At 29.1% G+C, this 23,536-nt stretch overlaps 1 protein-coding gene across 1 annotated transcript; it reads left to right on the top strand.

The window, feature by feature from the left end:
* Positions 1-3,041: 3,041 nt before the first annotated feature.
* BDBG_16607 (uncharacterized protein) lies at positions 3,042-3,233 on the top strand (the record flags this gene model as incomplete). The annotated part of the gene is made up of 1 exon (XM_031724528.1): positions 3,042-3,233. A coding segment is annotated over one exon (191 nt), but the record flags the coding sequence as incomplete, so codon positions are not given.
* Positions 3,234-23,536: the final 20,303 nt, after the last annotated feature.

The raw sequence follows: 23,536 nt of genomic DNA on the forward strand, positions 1-23,536 counted from the left end.
ACTGAGCAGAGGCCTCTATGACAACTGTGAAGCAAGATTAAGAAGATCAAGTTAATATCTGACAAGATTCTACAGAACAGTATAAGATAGAAGATCTTGTATGATTAAATCTTAAAAATATACAGATTACATATTCATTCTGCATATTGAATTATCATTATATAAAATACACAGTGACAGAGATTCTAGACAGTCATAACTACTGTCTTGATACTTTATCAGAGATTTATAATGTGTTTCACATGAGCTTGCTCTGCTGTGCTGTCACTGACTCATTTCCTTCTCAACTGACTTTCAACTGGCAGTTGCCAGGGATCATAGAAGAGGATAATGAACTTGAATGAGAGATTGAGAATATTCTTGATAAGAGATCTCACAGCTGTAGCTGACAATATCTTGTAAAATGAGTCAGCTATGATTGCCTGACCCGGACTCCGAGTTCTGCATTATCTGAGACTGCGCTCCTTGACCAATGAAAGCTATGCATGATCAGAAAAGAAAGAAGCTAATGTGACAGACTGCACTCAATCAAGCATATAGACTATTTCATTTACACTTCATAGATTTCACTGAAAGCTCTGATTCTCTGTCATTCTCAATCATCAATTCTCAGTCACCATGAATGTGTATAAATTCCCCCGCTCCGAAGCTCCACTGTGTACACCATCACATACATGTATAAAAATTCACTTTAATCACTGATTCTCGCACTTTCTCTTTCTTTTCCTTCTTTAACATTTTTCTCTTTGTTATATAAGACCTATATATTATACTGATTCATTCGGCATAGACTTCTTACAGTCAGATTCATAATAATTAAATGAATCTTGAACTGATTTTAAACTCTGTTTTAAAAATTCAAAAGAGAAGAATATCAAAGCTGATAATTCATTCACACTGAGCTTCTGCTCATATAAATATTCATGGCAATGCATTGACTGATTCAGCTGTAAAAAAGAGTTCAGAATTAAGCAGATCTATTCAAAAAAATTATGTCCTGATCTTTTATAAAGAGAATGATAAAAGAATCTTATTTAGATAAGTGAAATGAAAGCTAGCAGAAACAAGAGAAGAGTATACATTATTCAAGATTTGAAATAAAACTCAAGTGAAAATCTTGTTTAATTAAGTATAAAAAGAAAATATTCTCATCTATAATGCAGCTGAAACTAGGATATGACTATTTCAAATGTTATATGCAAAGATTTGATGATAGATTTGATTCAATAGAATGCTCTTTCTGCAATACAAATAAGAATTCTGAGTATATTATAATGCACTGGGCATTATACAATAGTCTCAGAGTCAGAGTGAAAGAGAAGTATGATCTAAATTAATTAAATATGAGATTCTTATTCTCAACTGAGACAGGAATTAAATACTTAATAGACTTTCTATTAGAAACTCAAGCAGCTACAAGAAAATGGCTGAATTCAGAAATATCTGAATATAAAGAGGAGGAAATTGATCAGATATAGTCTGTTAAAACAGCTATATATCATCTTTTGATAATTTGTTTTGTTATAGTCTCTCTTTACTTTACTTTTTTCTTTTTATTCTTTTCTATCTATCTCTTTAATATGTCTATCTTTAAGACTGTGTTCTCTTTTCTTTTGTCATGATATTGTCAAATGATTTCAAAGTATCAGAAGATGTTAAAATACTGCAATTTGTAAACAGTTTTTATATTCTGAGCTGGAATTTTCTGATTTTGCATATCTGAAATTGGTGAATGTATAATAGTTAACTTTATAGATATAGGAAAAACCCTGAGAACTAAAAGTTCTCAGGTAGATGTCATAGTCTCTGACTGCATACATCTATAATTGAAGAATAATAATAATAATAATAATCTTCTGATCTCACTACTGCTGAATAAGACTTTTTACTATCTTCTTTTTCATTCTCTCACATGCAGTGGTATCTGCATTATTTCTATACTTAGTTCAGTCTAAATTCATCAGAAGTGTTACTTAAAATTATTATTATTCTGCTTTCTTATACAGTTTCTTCAAGATATTATAACATGTCTTATAATCTGTCTCTTCTTGCTTGAACATCTTCTTCTTCTCTTTCTTCAATCTGTGACAGTGCTCACGCGCTTTGATGATCCGCAGAACCGCAGAATATTTAAAGAAGAATAACATAATTAATTTCAGTAAGTACTTAAGAGAGATGAAGACAGAGGTAGTCAGAAATGATATAATAATAATGATAATAGTAATGATAATAGTAATAATGATGATAATAGTAGTGATGATGATAATAATAATAATAATGATAATGATGATAATGATAATAATAATGATAAAAGAAGAAGTACATTAAAATATATTACTGACTTATCAAATATACAGAGACTTAAAGATAATATTAACAGCTTTCAGAGATGTACAGAAACAGCTACAGTGTTATATAGTAATATCATCTTCATTCAATGCATGCACTGTTGATATTCTTTGTATACAGTTATCATATAATCTGTATCAGAAATACATGCAGAAAACAGATCTTTATTACTAGAGTGAATAATTGCAGTAATTCTCTGTTTTCATATTATAAAGATAAGTTATTCTCATTTCTTTCTTCTCTCTTTTCTCTTCTTCAAATCATCACTAATTTCAAGCTGATATGAAAACTATTAAAACACTCTCGGAAATTCTCAAATTGAAGAGTATAGACAAATCAAATTTTTAACAAATGTAGCAGAAATTAAATTATCTTCTACAACAATCAATTACTCACTCTCTCTTAAAAAAACAGCAGTCATGTTCCCCCTCCTTCTCTCAAATGAATATGATGTGAGAAAAGTGAGTATCACATCAGATTATAATAACCAACATGATCTCAGTATACAGAGCTGTATATATGCAGTGTGTGCTAAATTGAGAAGCTGCATGAGTTACACATCAGTATCAGCATCTTAATAGAAGTCATGTGATATAAGAAAGCTACAACTCTCACTTATATACACAGAGAATGAATTGCTGAAGTAAGTGCATGTATATTATATAAAAGTAATACATTTTAATAACACTCAGTCTCTAATATCATGCAAATAGACTCTCTCTGTGAGATCTATTTTTATCAGAAGTCAGAGAATCTTATACTTCTCAAGACTATCTTTATATATCTTGTTTATGAAATCAATAAGAAGAATCATCAATTTCAGTATTCTATTCTTAATATTATTCAAGTGACAGCACAGTTCACTCTGATCACACTTTTTAAATGTATATTTTCTAATTATTCACATTTATACAGATATATACTAATTATGTATTAGATAATATTAAGATAATAACTTATCACAGCTATGTTATTCTCAGTGTGAGAGATACACAGTTAATAATGAATATTATAAAGACTCTGAGAAGTGAGTATTTTAAAGATGCTGCAGCTCTGCAATCTTGATTTTTTTTGTTTTTATTTTTTATTTTTTTCTTTTTATTTTTTATTTTTTTCTTTTTCTTTTATTTTTTTTTTCTTTCTCTTTTTTTTATTGTGATTGTTTCTTATTTTTATTTTGTTTTTTATTGTTTTATTTTTTTTTATATTTTATATTTTTTTTATAATTAAAATTATTTGAATTATAATCTGTGTTCAGAAAAGTAATAATACTTAATAATACTCTCTATTGAATTTTCAATAAATGAGTACTATATTATAATATTATATAAGTGAGAAATGATTTCATAATCTTATTTAATATCATTCTCAATAATGAAATCAGAATAAATATGTAACTAAGAATTCAAACATATTCTTTATCTAGAACTAGATTTTTTTTTAAAAAGTGAATCTGAAATCTTTAATAATTGAAATAATGTGATTTGTAGACTGGCTGCTGAAATCATGAATTTCACATTTAGTTTCATTTGATCTGATCTCATACATTTCTTGGCGTGAATCCCGCTGAGACTAGTCATTAGAAAAACATGCAAAGTGACTATATATCAGATCTTAAAATGAAATCATGACTTGAAAAAAATAAGAAAGTGATCTCATTTGATCTCATTTAGTTCCATTCTTAACATAAAGTTACTATTTTTAGATATTTTAAGGTTTTTTTAGACTATTTTTAATTTTTTAAAAAGTAACACTTTTTGATAACACTTAAATGAGATTTAAAGTCATTTAAAGCAATAAAAATAATTTAAATTGAGAAGTGAAAATCATGATCTCATTTGAAAAATGTGATAAGAGTAGACAGTAAGTCTCACTGAGACAGTATAAAACTACTATCTAATGTTAAAACTGTGTAATGAGATCAGTCGAATTGCTAATGAGACTATCAAAAAATCTGGTCCTGGTCTCAGACACGGTCACACGGTCACACAGTCAGTTTAATTAAGACAGTAGTTATAACTGTCTAGAACTTCTATTATCTTGTATCTCATATAATAATAATTCAATGTACAAGATAGATGTGTGATCTGTATATTTTTAAGATTTAATTATATAAGATGTTCTATCTTATATTGCTCAGCAGAATTTCATTAATTATTGACTTAGTCTTCTTAATCTTGTTTAGCACTTATCATGAAGACTTCTACTCAGTTGCAAGTATCTCAAAGCTTTGTTACTATGTTATCACTGATCTGAATTAAACTGTAGAGATTCAGTATGAACTGTGTGATCTCTAGAAGATTTAACACTTTCATGTGATAACTGTGTGTAAGAAAGAACAGACTTTCATCTATTAAGACAGTATCTTGATCATTGATAGCAACCTCTGCATGTAGAAGAAGATTATATCAATCATCTTATAAGTGATTACAGAACTTATAAAGATAATTCTTTACAGTCTGAATTATCTATTCTGATATATCATCAGTCTCAGAGTGATAAGCAGTTAATAAACAGTGTATAATCTTGAGAACTTGACAGATTCTTGTTCAGAGAGTGCTTATAAATTGATAATCTTGATTCAATACTATAGATCTCAGCAATCTATGTATCTGATAGAATAACCTGTGTAGAAAGACTTCAGTAACTTATTCAGTATTCATCTTATCACAAGATTCTAATATAACATCTTTACTTAATTGATCAATAATGATCAGGATATTCTTACAACTCTTACTCTTAGAAAGATTGCTAGTGAAGTTAATAACTACATCTTATCAGATTCTATTAGAGATATTAAGTAATTTCAGTAAATCTTTTCTATGATCTTTTTATAAGATAACAGAGAAATAATAATTACAGTTTCAGACAAAGTATCTGATGCTGCTTGATATCTCAGGTCAGTAGAACTCTCAAGAAATTATTTAATATAATTGCTTATAATCTGAGTGACTGATTATATACAAATCATGCATCTCTTGTATTATTCTAGTGTATAAGAGTTCAGAATGAGAGACTCAGTGTTATTCACAGAATCACAGAGTGTTATTATCATTGATTAAGTATTCTGAGATGTCAGTTCATATATGTAGTTCTGAGAGAAATCAGAGTACTTCTTAATATACTGTCTTAGTGAGTGTTTGAAGAAGGCTATCAGTCTGAGCTGTTGTATATCATAATTTATTCAGTGTAGATTTAAGAGAAGTTGAAATATTAATAACAGTTCTAATTAGAGAAGTGTGTATAGTATTACGAATACTCTTATTACAATTAACTAGTATCTTTGAATTCAAGAGCTGATGCTCTCAGTTCATTCAGTGAGTGTCTGTTATATTAAATGACATATCTTACTCTTGTTGTGAGAGAGCATCTGTTATCAAATTTTGACTGTCAGAGCAGTAGTGTATTGTGAAATGAAAATGACTTAATAGCTCAGATCATTGCATCTGTTATTTAATAAGCTTATAAGTGATTGTAAAGTTCTTGAGATTCTTATAATCTGTGATTATCTCAAATTTAAAGACACTTTGAAGCTCAGAGTCTTATTCTTCTAGATAGTGTACTATTATAAGAAGTTTCTTATCATAGATCTCATAGTTACATTCAGCAGCACTCAGTTTCTTAGACATGAAGATGCATAATTATAAGACATCTTTATTATTATATTATAATATAACTCTCTCTGTAATATAGTCAGAGAAGTTAGCTTCAATAATTATTTTACAATCAGAGTTAAATATTATTAGTAGAGAGATATTAATGAACATTTTCTTCATCTGTATAAATTTCACTTTGATATTTACTAATTATTGAAATACTGCATTATTCTTAATAAGTTCTGTAAGTGATCTTACAACATCTGAGAAGTTTTGTATAAATCACTGATAGAAGTTAGCAAATCTAATGAAGCTTTATACATCTTTCACAGTGTATGAAGCCTCTCATTGAAGAATAGCAGAGATCTTTTCAGAATTTATTCAGATTCTCTTATCAGCTTCTATGATAAAATTTAGATATTTTATACTCTTAACTTCAAAATCACACTTATCTATATCTATCAGTAGTTCTGCTTCTTGTAGTTATTATAGTACTCTTTATATATACTCTTGATATTCTTTTCTGAACTCATCAGTAAAGATGAGAATATTATCAAGATAAACAGATACAAACTTATTAAGAAAATCTCACAGTGCTCAGTTAATATACTTCTGAAATGTACTGAGAGTGTTAGTTAATTCAAAAGATGTGACTACTCATTTAAAGAGATTATATTGAGTTTAAAATACTGTAAGTCACTTATCTTCTTTAGTGATACAGATCTTATGAAAAGCAGTAATAATATCTAGCTTTGTAAATCATTGAGCTTGTCTGATATAAGCTAGAATTTCATTGAGAAGAGATAAGAAATAGCAGTCTTTCTTTATCAATCTGTTCAGTTCTTGATAGTTTACACAGAATCAGAGTCTCTTATTTGATTTCTTTGCAAAGAGAATAGAAGCTGTGATGAAAGAGTTACTAATATGTATAAATTCTTTATTCAACAGATTATTAAGTGTCTTTTGAAGAAGAAGAAGTTTATCTTAAGACATGTTATAAAGAAGACTTTAAAATGATTTGAGATTCTTATTATTCTTCTTTTCTAACTTGATACTGTGATCTATCTCTGAGTCTTGTAAGAAGAGTAGGTTTGTAACATTATTTTATTAGAAGATATCTAGATATTTATAATATTATTAAGAAAGTTTTGTATGAGAGTCTGTTATTGTAATATAAGATAACTTTTCTAGAGCTTTTTTAATATCAGTCAGACTGATAGAGTAGATTGTCACATAATTCTGCTATCAGTAATCTTATCAGTGATCTTGTTAATAACTTCTTATTCAAAGCATTTTATAAGTGTTGACAGAGATCTATGTCAGATTCATAGTCTTGCCAGAGACCGCTTCACCACGAACTCGCTCAATTTTTCGAATAAGAACCCGCCGATAGATCCATTGAAAAGCTCTCGATCATATGAGCATTCTGACCCCATCGCTGACTGCATACCCCGTGTGGTGGTGGAGTTATCCAGCCAAATATGAACCAGATGTTGTTTGAAACTTCCGTGTGGGATTATTCCTCATTCATCTCTATCACACCACAACCCCGGGCCAAATTGTCATACAAATTGTAAGATGAAGAGACCTAGTCATATGTATCAATCTTCTTGATTTTGAAAGATTCTCAATCTATAATTGTGAAGATATCTGAGAAGCAATCTCTGTGAAAACCCTGTTCATCTTTAATATTTCAAAACATTAACATCAAGTTTCACCCTCATATCATTCTTCTCAATCTGGCTCATCTCTGATAGAAAAATACAAAAAGATATCTTGATAATAATATCAAGTATATAATTAACAGACATATCTGAAGTGCAATCTCTGTGAATACTCTGTCTGTCTTCAGTGTATTTAGACATCAATATTAAGTCTCATTCTTGTATCACCTCTCTCAATCTGGCTCATCTCTGACAGAATAATACAAAAAGATATCTTGATAACAGTATTTAATACATAATCAGCAGACAATGAGTTAACAGAATGAGTCAACAGTATATCAACAACTATAAAATCAGTACATCTTAAGATCTGACTGAGCCTTTGATCCCTGCACAGTGAGATATATTAAATCTAGTTTTAATATCTCAATATTCAATAGATTCTGTAGGAAATTGAGAACAGCAACACTAGATTTCTATTGAATTTGAGAATTAACTTTATATTGATATAATCATTGACAAAGTCTTCTATTTTAAGATCTAAATAATCAGTTTCTCTACATCTCACTGACAATATTTACATTATTATATAGAAACAGGCTTATATTCTCTATAATATCAAGACTCTGAAGAGAGAAAGTCTTGATAGAGAGTATATAGTAGTACATATCTTAGCAGTTTCTATCTCATTCTTCTGCAGCAGTTAATGTAAAAAAAAAGATCTTAGAAATAGTTTTTTACTTCTCTTGAAAAAGTAAGATGTTTTTCTCTGAGTTTTACACAATATTCTTACAAAGAATTAACAATAGAGTTGTTTTCTATCATAATTTCATATTCTTTTAAGTAAGAATTACTTTTTCAGTGGCTGAAGAGCTTTTATTAATACTTAATTCTTTTTTACACTCTTTATTAACTGATTTGAGTTGTATACTTATTGTGTGAGAAGAATTGAATAATTTAGAATAAAATTGAATAGTTTTAATCAATTTCTCTGTAAAAAATTGATTTTATTTGTTATTAGTTTTTCTCTCAAAAACTGTCATATTATCTGATTTATTATTAATTGATATCATACTTTTTCTCACTGTATTTCAAGAAAGAGATTGTGAAGATTTTATTGATTTATCTTAAAAATCAATTTTAGTTTATTAGATTCTCTTCAAAAATCTAACCTAGTTACTGAACTAGTGTGAAAAAAATCAGGTTTTTTATACACAAAAGTCTTTTATTCTTCTTTTGAAACAGTCTGACTAACTTTTCAATTGAAAACAGATTTAGAAATCTCTTAATTGAAACAGTCTGATCAACTTTTCAATTCAAAAGAGTTTAATAAATATCTCAATTGAAACAGTCTGATTAACTTTTTATTAAGTGAGAACAATGAGTTTAAAAATACACTCAGTTGATATGGAAAAAGATGCTTTCTTAAATACTATTTCTGAGATTGAAATTCTGAAGAAAAGAAAGAAAGAAAAAATAGAGAAATAACAAGTTCTTAAAATATAGAAACTTGAAAAAGTAAGCAAGATTCTTGAAAAGTAGTATCTGAGTGAGATGAATAAAGAAGTTCTGTTAATTCTTCATACTCAGACTAGACAACTACAGAAGATGATCAAGTTTAAACTTAGAATTTCAAACACAGTTCAAAAAACAGTGAAAATTCCTAGTATAATCACTGACTCTTTATCTTACTCTTCTTCTTTTTCTACTTCTTCTTCTTCTTCTTTAAATCAGAAGAAAACATATGCTCAAGCAGCTAAATCTACTATCTCTAAATCTGCTATCTCTAAATCTGCTGTCTCAAAACCTGCTCAAAATTCTGAGAAAACTGAGAAGAATACTACTCATACTTCTATTTATAGAAAAGTGAAGAAAAAAATATAAAAAGAGAAAAACATTCAAATCTCCAGAAATAGAAGACTTATTCTCAAAATCTCAAATCAGAACATCTTACAGAGAAACAAGCTAAACTTAAATCTTATTTTCAGAATTAGAAATGAAATTAATCAGCAGTTCTTTTCTCAGTTAATGACTGATATTGAAATTCAAAAATAAGTTATAGCTTCAATTAAGTCATTCTTCTTTAAAAACTTCATTATTCTGACTACCATGTCTGAATTCAGTGCAGAATTTCTTATTCAGAATGAGAATCTCTGAAAATCATCAGTAGAATCTTTGCTAAACATAATAATTCTATCTGAGAGAGATGAAAAGTGAGACAAATTCATTCTTTATAATATTTCAGTTGAAATTTTTGACTGTGAAGAAGAAATACTACTTCTCAAAAATAAATTAGAAGAATACAACTCTATTCAACTGAGAAAAAAGCCTGTATAATTAAATTCAATTGAGTTCAGACAAAGCAGAAGAAATGTCTCTGTTCTAGTATATATAAAGACACTTGAACAGTCAAAGATCTCTGAAGTAAGAGTAGCAGATTTGAAAATAAGAAGTCATAAATACAAATACTTAAGAATGAATCTCAAAGCTCAAACACAGTGTTCAAACTGTTAAAGATATGAACACTTTGTAATCTCTTATTTTAGAGACTCAAAATGTGCATTCTGTGCTAGAGATCACAAAACTAGTGAGTATAAATGTAAAACATGCTTAAAAAGAGATGAAATATGTTAATACACTCTGCTTAAATGCTCTAATTGCAAAGAAAAACATGTATCTAACTCAAAAGAATGTATATTTACTTCAAGAACTCAAAAGAACTGAAGAAAACATGAAGCTCAAAGTTAATCTAGAACTGAAGAGAATAGTCAAGTCAGTAAATCTTTAACTGCAAGTTTAAAAAGAAGAAACTCTTAACTATTAAAATCATCAATCTTCAATTCTTCAGCTAAATGTAAACAGAATTTGAATTCTCAAACTTCTATTAAGATTAGAGAATTGAGAAATGACTCTGATAATAAACTAGATATAATGCAAGCAGTTGAGATTCCTACTTTTCAAAATAGTTATAATCTACTATCTGATGATAGTGATTAGATTCTACTCTATCTCTACTCTCTTTTAGTATGAATATACAACAAAAACAATAAAAAAAGTTTAAAAACTCTTCAAAAATCACATTTATTTAAAATAATGTGAATAGAAACTCAAATTGCATTTATTCTTGTCTTCAAATTGCATTTGAACAAAAAGTTGATTTTTGTGACGGGCTGCGCCCGATTAATTATACAGACTATTTCATTACACTTCATAGATCCCGCCGAAAGCTCTGATCCTTGATCGCTGATCCTCAGCTGAAAAACCCATGAAATTCCTGTTCTTCTGCCTCAAAGCTTCACTGTGTACATGTATAAATATTCACTTCAATCACTGATTTCCACACTTTCTCTTTCTTTTCTTCTCTAATGTTTTTCACTTTGTTTTATAAGACCTATAAATATTATACTGATCTATTCAGTGTAGACCTCTTACACTTGAAAAATGTTCATTGTCTTCTTATTAAGAACAATTACTCATTGAGATATCTGAATGTATAACAATGTGTAAGAAATAGAGAAATAAACAAATAGTGAAGTGAACACTGAGTTCTTAGATAGAAGCTTACTCATCAGTCACTCTGGCCCTGCAACAAGATCTTACAAAGAGAATAAGATCTTATAAAGAGAATGTCAGTGAAAAGACCTGAGAGTTCTGACACAGATGTATGAGATATTCATATGATTACACACATTCAATGAATGATACAGTCATGTCTACTGATAATATGAAAGAACTCTTAAACACGAGCATAGATGCAGTGCCACAGTGACTCTGAGTAATGTTGAAATTACAACAGTAACAGATAGCTGATATGTATGTGACTCAACAATGTCAATATAAAGAGATTCAATGATTGTCTCAACAAGAAATCTCTTCACAGATAATTTCAACACTGACAGAATTGAATATGAATATAATATAAACACTGAAGAAATGCTTAGATGCTTCTGTATATTTCAATACTTCTGATCTCACTCTCTACTCATTATGAAGATTGGAAATGCTTGTGAAACTAAGTGTAGATGAAGATGTCATCAGTTCACTAATCAATCAAGATTGATATATCAATGAATGATTGAAGAATTGTGTAAAACAGAAGTTTTATTCATGAATAAAAGCATGTGAATCAGTGTTATGAACATCTGACAATATCATCAAATATCTTGATATTCTGTTCTGAGACACTGTTATGCAATAGAAAGTATTAGATTAATTATAGAGTATCTAACAGAGAAACACTTTTCTCACAACATTCATCTCTGACTTTAACACCAAGATTCTAGAAGCAGGTGATCAATCTTGAAAGGATTGAATGAAGATTAGTATACTTAAGAAGACATTAACTTTTGAACTCTTACAGGCTCTTTTAAGTGTAGACAAATACCAGACTTATGAAGATTTCTGCATACAACTCTGAACATTGAATGATTATCTTATCAAGCTCAAGAGTATACAGAACAGTGACAGAAGATGTTACATCTCAGTTACTTATACATCTGTGCTGAGAAATAACAACAATGATGCAGATGCCATGAACTGAGTAGACTCAAATATCTATATATAAGCAAGGGTCTTCACTGTCTGAACAGGCTTCTGAGTTTCTGAGATCACTTCTGAAGAAGTCATTAATTAATATCAATAAGAAGTGTGCATCAACTGTAACTAATCAGAACATATTACTTTCAACTGTTAATCAGTCTATGTGCCTTCTCACTCAAAGAATGAATCAGTGCCTGTCCATGTCAACCACATTGCATTAGAGAAAGATTCAGAAGATAACTATAAGAATGTCTCAATGAAACAGAGAAAAGATTAGCTTCTGTTCAAATTTATAAACAGAAGCTTGAAGAGATTGAATGACAACAATTTGAAGAGAAAATGACAATGAATATAATTCTTGTATCTACTGTGATTGATGATATGTATAATATGAAAGCTATGATAGACAGCAGTCTATGCTATTATACAATGATTAAATCTTCAGTTGTAAGATATTATAATTTTCAGTGTATTCTCTTATCAAAATCCTGACTTCTTGCAGAATTTGATGACCTGAAAGACATTTGTATTCATTACATGATGAAGTTAAACATAGATATCAGAGAATATCAACATGAAGATGTCTATACATATAAAGTTAATAATCTTAATTATAATCTTATATTAGAACTTGTTTAACTATCTGAAGAAGGCATCTTATTAAATACTTGAAACAGAAGCTTAATTTTCCCTAACAATGATAGAGTCTATGAAGATGATATTTACAAGACTATGAATCTGACACAGATCTCTGTCAATACCTATGAAATGCTCTGAAAAAGAAGTCATTAAAAAGATCATTGATAGCAGAATTATGTAACAATCTATTCCATCAGTCTGACTGATATCAAGAAAGCTCTAGAGAAGTTATTCTGTACTGCAATAACAGATTCTCATACAAAACTCTTTTAATAATATCATAAATATCTAGATGTCTTTCAATAAGATAACATTACAAATATACCTCTCTTACAAGGCTCAGAAGTGAATCACAGTATCAAGTTAGAAAAGAAGAATGATAAGAATTTCAAGTTATTATAAGACTCTCTTTATAATATATCTTGAGATGAACTTCTTCTTCTTCAGAAGACACTCAATGATCTGTTGAATAAGAGATTTATATATATTAGTAACTCTTTTGCTGCAGCTTCTATTCTTTTTGCAAAGAAATCAGATAAAGAACTTCAATTCTGTGTAAACTATCAAGAATTGAACAGATTAATCAAGAAGAACTGCTATTCTTTATCTCTTATCAATGAAACTCTAGCTTGTATCAGACAAGCTCAATGATTTACAAAACTAGATATTATTATCATATTTCATAAAATTCATATCACTGAAGAAGATGAATGACTTACAGCATTCTGAACATATTATAATCTCTTTGAATGAATAGTTACACTCTTTGAACTGATTAATACTCTCAGTACATTTCAGAAGTATATTAACTGAGCACTTCAGAATTTTCTTGATGAATTTATATCTGTATATCTCAATCATATTCTTATCTTCACTGATAAGTTCAGAAAAGAATATCAAGAACCTATATAGAGAATATTATAATAATTACAAGAAGCAGAACTATCAATAAATTTTGACATGTATGATTTTGAAGTCAAGAGCATCAAATATCTAGATTTTATCATAGAAGCTGATAAAGAAATTTAAATGAATTCTGAAAAAGTCTTCATCATTCTTGCATGAGAAGTTTCATATACTGTGAAAGATATATAAAGGTTCATTGAATTTGCTAACTTCTATCAGCAATTTATATAAAACTTCTCAGATATCATGAGATCACTTACAGAACTTATTAAGAAGAACTCAGTATTTCAGTGATCAGTAGATACTGAAGCTGCATTTATACAGATGAAGAAGATGTTCATTAACATCTCTCTGCTAATAACATTTAATCTCAATTATAAAACAGTTGTTGAAGCTGACTTCTCTGACTATATTACAGAGAAAGCTATATTACAATATAATGATGAAGATATCTTACAATTATGCATCTTTATGTCTAAGAAACTAAGTTCTGCTGAATGCAACTATGAGATCTATGATAAGAAACTTCTTACAATTATACACTGTCTAGAAGAATGAGACTCTGAACTCTGAAGTGTCTTCAAATTTGAGATAATCACTGATTATAAGAATCTCAAGCATTTCACAATCATCTGTAAGCTTATCAAACAACAGATATAATGATCTGAGCTATTAAGTCATTTTCATTTCACTATACACTATCATCTCAGCAGTCAGAACTCAATGACAGATATTCTCTTATGACAAGAGCAGAATATATCATTTAATGTAACAGATATGTGTTGAATGAATCAAGAACATCAGCTCTTGAATCTGAAGATATTAGTTGATCATGATAAGACTACTCATGACACTATACATACTTCACTGATCAGAACATCTCCTGAATCTACACTAAATGAATTGTGATATACAACAGCTCAAACTGATGAACTTCTCTAAGCACTCACTGAAGCAGTATATCAAGAAGCACTCTGATTCTCTTCAGAACTATGTATAAGAACTGACATCTTAAAATACTCAATTGATGATAATAACACTCTGCAATTCTGTGAATGATACTGAATCTCTCACTCTGAACTCTTACACACTCAGATAATACAAGAGATGTATGATTCTTATATAATCAGTCATTCAGGTTGTGAACAACTGTATTAAATAATCTCTTAAGAGTTTTACTGATCTGAGATATTAAACAGCATCAGATATTTTATTTGAAACTGCAACTATTGTTCTTTCATCATCTTGTAAAAGAATTATAGAAAAGACCTGCTGAAATTACTTAATATCTCTGATAGAACCTGATGAGATGTGATAATTGACTTCACTGTTGATCTCTCTGAGAGCAAGAATTGTAGAAATGTTCTAATCATTGTGAACTGATTGAGCTAAGATATAATATTGAAATCATATAATAAGATGAATACTGAACAAGTTACTGAAGCTTTTCTACAGAGTCTGTTCTATCAGATATATGAATTACTGAGATCTATAGTATCAGATCAGAGCTATTAATTCATGAGCACTCTCTGAACAAGAATCTGTCAAGTTCTTAATATTATATACTGTTTATCAACTGTCTATCACTCTGAGACTGATGATATATCAGAACAGACAATTCAGACTATAAAGAATTATCTTTATAAGTTCTGTAATTACTTATAAGATAATTGATATAATCTTCTTATACACACTAAAGTTGTTATCAATGACTGAGATACTGTTTCAACAGGTGTAAGCTTGTTCTTCCTCACACACAGATATCACATGAAGATATTGAATCTTCTAGAGATTACATATTTCACACTGAATTCTCACAGTCTGATTCAGATCACTGATAATATAGTAATGAAGCTCTGAGACATCTGTAATTGAGCAGAAGCCTTCATAGCAAGTGCTAAACAGAATTAAGAAGATTAAACTAATGTTCAGTGAGATCTCACTGAGTAATATGAGATAGAAGATCTGATGTGATTGAATCTTAAGAATATACAAATCACACACTTATCTCATACACTGAATTATCATTATATTAAATATAAAGTGATAGAAGTTCTAGACAGTCATAATTACTGTCTTGACACATTATCAGAGATTCACAATGTCTTTCATACAAGCTTACTCTGCTGTGCTGTCATCAATCTGTTCCCTTCTCAACTGACTTTCAATTGACAGTCATCAGAGATCATAGAAGAAGACAATGAACTTGAGTGAGAGATTGAAGATATTCTCAATAAGAGATCTCACAGTCGCAGACAACAATATCTTGTGAAATGAGTCAGCTATAATTGTCTGACCTGGACCTCAAGCTCTGCATTATCTGAAACAGTGACTCTTGACTGATGAGAACTACATACAACCTTATCTCTGAAAAGAGAAGGTTAATGTGACAGGCTGTGCCTGATCAATTATATAGACTATTTCATTACACTTCATAGATTCTGTCAAAAGCTCTGATTCTCAGTCGCTGATTCTCAGCTGAAAAACTCATGAAATTCCTGTTCTTTCACCCCGAAGCTTCACTGCATACACATATAAATATTCACTTCAATTGCTGATTCTCACACTTCCTCTTTCTTTCCTTTTCTAACATTTTTCACTTTGTTATATAAGATCTATAAATATTATACCGATCTATTCAGCGTAGGCCTTTTACAATTTTATACTGATTCAGGAACTTAATTTTAATGCTGAGTAAAAATACATTATTTCTCATTTAAGCTACTACTGCTTTCTATCTCAAAAGTCTGAGATAAAGTCAAGAGTAGTGATCTATGAAAGAAAGAGATCAAGATATTAATTTAATCTAAGATTTAATATCATGTCTGACCCTGATATTCTGGTGAGTAATATTATAGATAAAGAGAATGAGTTTAATACTATACAGCTTATAAATATCTATAATGAAAAGTTATTGAAGAAAAATAACAATATCTGAACAATTAATAGAGAATTTCTGAACATAACTTCACTAAGAAACTCTATAATTATAGAAGATTTCAATGCACATTATCTCTGATGAAATTCAGAATGCAAAAGAGCAGTAAGAGCAGATAATCTAGTTGAATGAATCTTTGAGCATTTAATAGATTTAGTTAACAAGTCTGATCAACAAACATTCTTTGGAAAAGACATGAAACAGAACTCTATTATAGATCTAATCTTCATATCTAGACTGGCTGCCGGGATCATGAATTTCATGTTTGATTCCATTTGGTCTGGTCCCATACATTTCTTGGCGTGAATCCCGCTGGGACTGGCTATCAAAAAAACATGTAAAGTGACTATATATCAGATCTTAAAATAGAATCATGACTTGAAAAAAATGAGAAAGTAGTCTCATTTGATCTCATTTAGTTCCATTCTTGGCATAAAGTTACTATTTTTAGACATTTTAAGGTTTTTTTTAGACTATTTTTAATTTTTTAAAAAGTAACGCTTTTTGATAACACTCAAATGAGATTTAAAGTCATTTAAAGCAATAAAAATAATTTAAATTGAGAAGTGGAAATCATGGTCTCATTTGGAAAATGTGACAAGAGTAGACAGTAAGTCTCACTGAGACAGTATGAGACTACTATCTAATGTTAAAACCATGTAAGGGGATCAGTCGAATTGGTAATGAGACTATCAAAAAATCTGGTTCTGGTCCCAGACACGGTCACACGGTCAGTCTATTCATATCACAAAATCTAATGAAAAAAAGACTTGTAAACTGATTTATTGATTCAAATGAGACATCAGAATCAGATCATAAGATTATTCAATTTGATATTAAACTGAGTGAAAAACAAATGAGTGAAAATCCTCTTCTCTCTAATCAGTTTAACTTTGAAAAAGCTGATTGAAAAGCAGTTGAAGAAAGCATAAAACTGTTAAAATCTGCAAGACAGAGTAAGTTATATTGAAATTCTGATCAAGATATCTCAAATGAAATGCTTGAGAATAGAGTGAAGCTTATTACATCTATTATTCTAACAAGTATTAGAGATAATATTTCAAAGAGAAAATCTTCTAAGTATTCAAAATCTTGATAAAATGAGAATATCTCATCTAAAAGAAAAGAATTAGCTACTATTAGAAGAGATTGAAAGAATGATATAATATCTGATAAAGAGTTCAAAGCTGTCAGAAATGAATATTTTTTAAATATTAAAAGAGCTAAAACAGACTGCTGAAATAAATTTCTTAAAGAAGTATAAGAAAAGAAAGTTTTTAAAGCTTTTAACTATACTAAAACAAGAAGTGTAGCAAAACTTTCAGCCTTAGAATATGAGTTTCAGAATGAATTATATACAGTAAACTCTTTTGAGAAAAAATGTCAAGCTTTTATGAGAATTCTCTTTCAAAACTCATCAGATTCAGATTCAGAGAAAGAGAATATATCACTTCTCAACTGCATTGATGAAAATGACTGAGAATGGCCTGATCTTACATAAGATGAATTAGAGTCAGCTATCTTCTCAAGTTCTGTTAAAACTGTCACAGAGTTTAATTCAATTAATTACTTGATTATTCAAAATATATATTTCTACTTAAAGAATGAATATTTTAAGCTCTTTTTCAATCTCTTGAAAAATGAATATTATTCTGAATGCTGGAGAGAAGTCACTGAACTGATTCTTGTAAAATCTAATAAAAAAACTTCAATTTCTAAGTTATATAGAGTAATATCTCTATTAAACTGTCTAGAAAAGATTTTGAAAAAGATAATAGCTACTCAACTATCTTTTATAAGCTCTATTAATAACTCTCTTTTATTCAGTGAATAAATGAGAGATAGAAAACAATGTTCTGCAATTGACACTGTTCTCTCAGTTATTCATAATATTTAAATAATAAAGCATGAAGATCTGATCTCAACTGCAGTTTTTATTGATATAAAAAAAGCATTTGATCATGTTTTAAAGTCAAAGTTAATTCAGACTTTGAAGATGTTATAACTGTCACTTTCTCTAATAAAATAAGTTAACTGTTTTACATTTAAAAGAATTATACAACTTTTCTTTAATGAAATGAAATAAGACATCACTGAGATAAAAATAGAAGTACTGTAAGAATCTTCAATCTCACTAATTTTATTTATAATATACACTGCATATCTATTCAAAGATAGAAATATGAAAATAGTGTGATTTCTGAGTTATATAGATGATATTGATCTAGTCTACAGCTCAAAAACTATCAAAGAGAATTTGAAAGTAATTGAAAAAGCTGAAAAGAAAATCTTTGTCAGAGTAGATATTAATTAAATTCAATTTAATATGAATAAAACTGAGTTAATTCATTTCTTTTCTAGATTCAATGAGAAAGAACTATCTCTAACTCTTTTAAATAAAGAGATTAAACCCAGTTTAAATATTAAATAATTAGAAGTATGATTAAACTTCAAGTTGAATTTTAAATATCATATTCAATAAAGAACTGTCAAGACAGAAAGACTATTAAATAACATTATCAGACTATCAAATACAGAGAGAGATCTATTCTTCCAGACTATGAGATAGTTATATATAGTCTGTATTATCTCAGTAGCTGATTATGAAGTTCAAGTTTAATAAAATAATCAAGAAAATTTCACTGAACTCTTTCAAAGTCTATAAAACAGAGCTTTGAGAAGAATTCTGAAAGCATTTAAATCATCTTCTATTAAAGTAATAAAAATTGAAGCTTCAATTCTCTCTTCTGCTATTAGATTTGAAAAGACCTGTATAAACTATGCTCTGAGAGTTATAAAGATGAGCTTAAATAATATAATCAGAGAAAGAGTCTCTTCTTCATTTTCATTAATTAACTCTGAAAATAAATCAGATTGAAATAGATTTCTTGATTGAAATGAAAATAATTCTTCAAAGAAAATGTCTTCTCAACTGTACAGACTATACTCACTGATTAAAAATCAATTTTCTTCTTTAAATATTGAAAAAGTTAATCATGAGAAGTTATCTCTCTGAAGAGAAAAGCTTGAATCTCTTATAAACTTATAAATAAGTGAACTATCTAAAGAGAAGAAATATAAACAGTATTTGAAGAGAATTTCTACAATTAATATAAAAGACTCTATTCTGATTTATTCAGATAACTTAAAAAACAAGAATTTGAATAGATTAGACACAGACATTGCTTATACTGAAAATAATATTAATTTTATCTCAGATTTCTGAAATTTAGACTATGAATCTGAAGTCTTTGACACTGAACTATTTATAATAGTGAAAGCTTTTAAACTTATTGAAATAAAATATTATAAAAGAGAAAATAGTTTGAAAGAGATATGAATATTCTCTGATAGTCAAGCTACTTTAAAAAGACTTAGAAATAGTCAGATTTATAATAATCAAATAAATCTTGAACTGATCTTAAACTATGTTTTAAAAATTTAAAAGAGAAGAATATCAAAGCTGATAATTCATCTACACTAAGTTTCTACTCATATAAATATTTATAACAATGAATTGACTGATTCAGTAGCTAAAAAAAGATTCAGAACTAAGCAGATCTATTCAAAAAATTCTGTTTTAATCTTTTATAAAGAGAAAAATAAAAGAATCTTGTTTAGATAAGTGAAATAAAAGCTGACAGAAACAAAAGAAAAGTATAGATTATTTAAGATTTGAAATAAAATCTAAGTGAAAATCTTGTTCAATTAAATATAAAAAGAAAATATTCTTATCTATAATACAGCTGAAACTAGAATATGACTGTTTCAAATCTTATATACAAAGATTTGATGATAGATTTGATTCAATAAAATGCTTATTCTGCAATACAAATGAGAATTCTGAGTATATTATAATATACTGTGCATTATACAATAGTCTCAGAGTCAGATTAAAAGAGAAGTATAATCTAAATCAATTAAATATAAGATTATTATTCTCAACTGAGACAGAAATTAAATACTTAATAGACTTTCTATTAGAAACTTAAGCAGCTATAAGAAAATAACTGAATTCAGAAATATCTGAATATGAAGAGAAGAAAATTGATCAGATATAGTCTGTTAAAACAGCTATATACTATCTTTTGATAATTTATTTCATTACAGTCTCTCTTTATTTTACTTTACTTTTTTCTTTCTATTCTTTTCTATCTATCTAATTAATATGTCTATCTTTGAGACTGTGTTGCCCCGGTGGCCGAATGGTTAATACGGCCACCCAGTAGCACCTTGGCGTGGGAAACCAAGGCGCGTGGGTTTGAAACCTGCAGGGGATACATTAAATCCAGAACTCAAGCACCTCAGGTTCCTAATAAATACAGAGGTGTACAAATCACTTCAATGAATCACTCTATATTCCTGAGCTGGGAAGTTATTATCACATGTATCTAATTGTCACTTCTTTGTATTTTTCTATGTTCTTGTTATCTTGATGTGATCTTAACACCTGTATTTCCTCCTGTATAATTAACACTTGACCTGTATTTAACATCATGCAAGGACTCATCATAAGCTCCGCTTGTATATGAGTATAATGAAATAATAATAATAATAATAATTTAAGACTGTGTTCTCTTTTCTTTTGTCATGATATTGTCAAATTGTTTCAAAGTATTAAAAGATGTTAAAACACTGCAATTTGTAAACAGTTTTTATATTCTGAGCTGGAATTTTCTGATTTTGCATATCTGAAATTGATGAATGTATAATAGTTAACTTTATAGATATAGGAAAAACTCTGAGAACTTTTAGTTCTTAGATAGATGTTATAGTCTCTAACTATATATATTTATAATTGAAGAATAATAATAATAATAATAATACATATTCAAATCTGATTCAGTTAATATTGAAATTATCTGTATAGAGATTTCTTATTAAGTTAACTGTTAAATTTCCTTATATTAATGTTGCTAATTTACATGTATATCAGCTATCTATTATTGTTATAATTTCAATATTACTCAGAGTTACTGTAACTAGACTAACTATGTAACTGTGTCTGAGATTAGAATCAGAATATTTAATAGTCTTATTACTACTCTTATCACATTTTTTAAATAAGATCATGATTTTCACTTCTCAATTTAAATTATTTTTATTACTTTAAATGACTTTAAATCTTATTTAAGTATTATTAAAAAGTGTTACTTTTTAAAAAATTAAAAATAGACTAAATAAAACCTTAAAATGTCTAAAAATAGTAACTTTATACTAAGAATGAGACTAAATGAGATTAAATGAAATCATTTTCTTATTTTTTCTAAGTCATGATTTTATTTTGAGATTTGATATATAGTCACTTTGCATGTTTTTTTTATGATTAGTCTCAGTGAGATTCATGCCAAGAAATGTATGAGACCGGATCAAATGAGACCAAATGTGAAATTCATGATCCCGGCGGCCAGTCTAACTGTGACACTGTATCTATGCTTATATTTAAGAGTTCTCTTATATTATTGATAGACATAGCTATATTATTTATTAAATGTGTGATATCTGCATTTGAGAGTTCTTTGAAATTAGATTCTTCAGTATCAGAAGAAGTGTAATTGTATAAATATTTCATATGTCTAAGATATCAGAACTCTCAGGTCTTTCACTGATGTTCTCTTCAAGAGATCTTGTTGTGGGGCCAGGGTGACTGACGAGCAAGCTTCTATCTATCTAGCAGGAACTTGATGTCCACTTAGCTAGTCTGTGATTGTTTGTTTTCTTATTTCTTACACATTGTTACATGTTTGAATATCTCTTTTTGATGAGTAATTGTTCCTAATGAGGAGATAATGAATGTTTTTCAAGTGTAAGAGGCCTACACTGAATAGATCAGTATTAATATATAGGTCTTATATAACAAAAGTGGAAAATGTTAGAGAAGAAAAACAAAAGAGAAAGTGTGAGGATCGGTGATCAGAGCGGATATTTATACGCATATGAGGTGGAGCTTCAGGGCAGAAGAATAGGTCTGTGAGTTCTTCAGCCGAGGATCGGCGACCGAGAATCGGGGCTTTCGGGCGGAAGAATAGGAATCTATGAAGTGTAATGAAATAGTCTTACGATCGGGCGCAGCCCGCCACATTTTGTTATATAAGACCTATATCTTAATGCCGATCTATTCGGCGTAGGCCTTTTACATATCATGATTTTATAATTCATTTATCAAGAACTCTTAACATCTTCTCTCAGATCAGCTATTACAGAGTACTTCTCTCAGTAGCTTCTTTCAGTGACTTCTCTTAGTAACTTCTCTCAGTGATCTCTTTTCTAGACTCACTTCTAGAACTCATTCTTTCAAGAACTAACTTTTAGAGCACACTTTTACAATGTCTCTTAGCACTTTTTAAATGTCCAGGGTATTTGTTTGGGATTTTTATTAAGTTTATTCTGAGATTGAACTCATGCATGTTGATCACAGTGGGGCTCACACTTAACAGTCTCATAACCTGTAGGCTACTGGGACAAAAGAGCTCAGTCACCACCAGCGCACTGCTGGTAGAAGGGCCGATCAACCCGGGACCCCCAACATCCAACTTATATAGTCTCACCTTAGATAGGATAGATTACATACATGATAACGTTATCCTCCAAGAAGAAAGGCCCCGGAAAGGTTTAAGTTTGAACCAAAGATTGGGGATTTCTCCAACTTTTTCATTGTTCGCTTTTTCTCATCCCTTCTCCTCGCAAGTCATTGCTTCTTTTTTCGTTTCTTCAATCTTCTGAAAACCAATTAAGAGATGATATGTTTGTAAAAAGCTATCGATAATACAGTCGTTCCCTCTTCCTTTTCATTGAAAGCTTGTATCTCTTTTTGCGCCAATCTCCAGCGGGAAGGAGATAAAAGAGCGAAGGTAACAGTCTCCAGGCAGGAAGGGTTTCAGCCGGTAGTACAAAAGGAAAACAAG

This window comes from Blastomyces gilchristii, assembly GCF_000003855.2.
Source record: "Blastomyces gilchristii SLH14081 genomic scaffold supercont1.3, whole genome shotgun sequence".
Lineage (NCBI taxonomy): Eukaryota > Fungi > Ascomycota > Eurotiomycetes > Onygenales > Ajellomycetaceae > Blastomyces > Blastomyces gilchristii.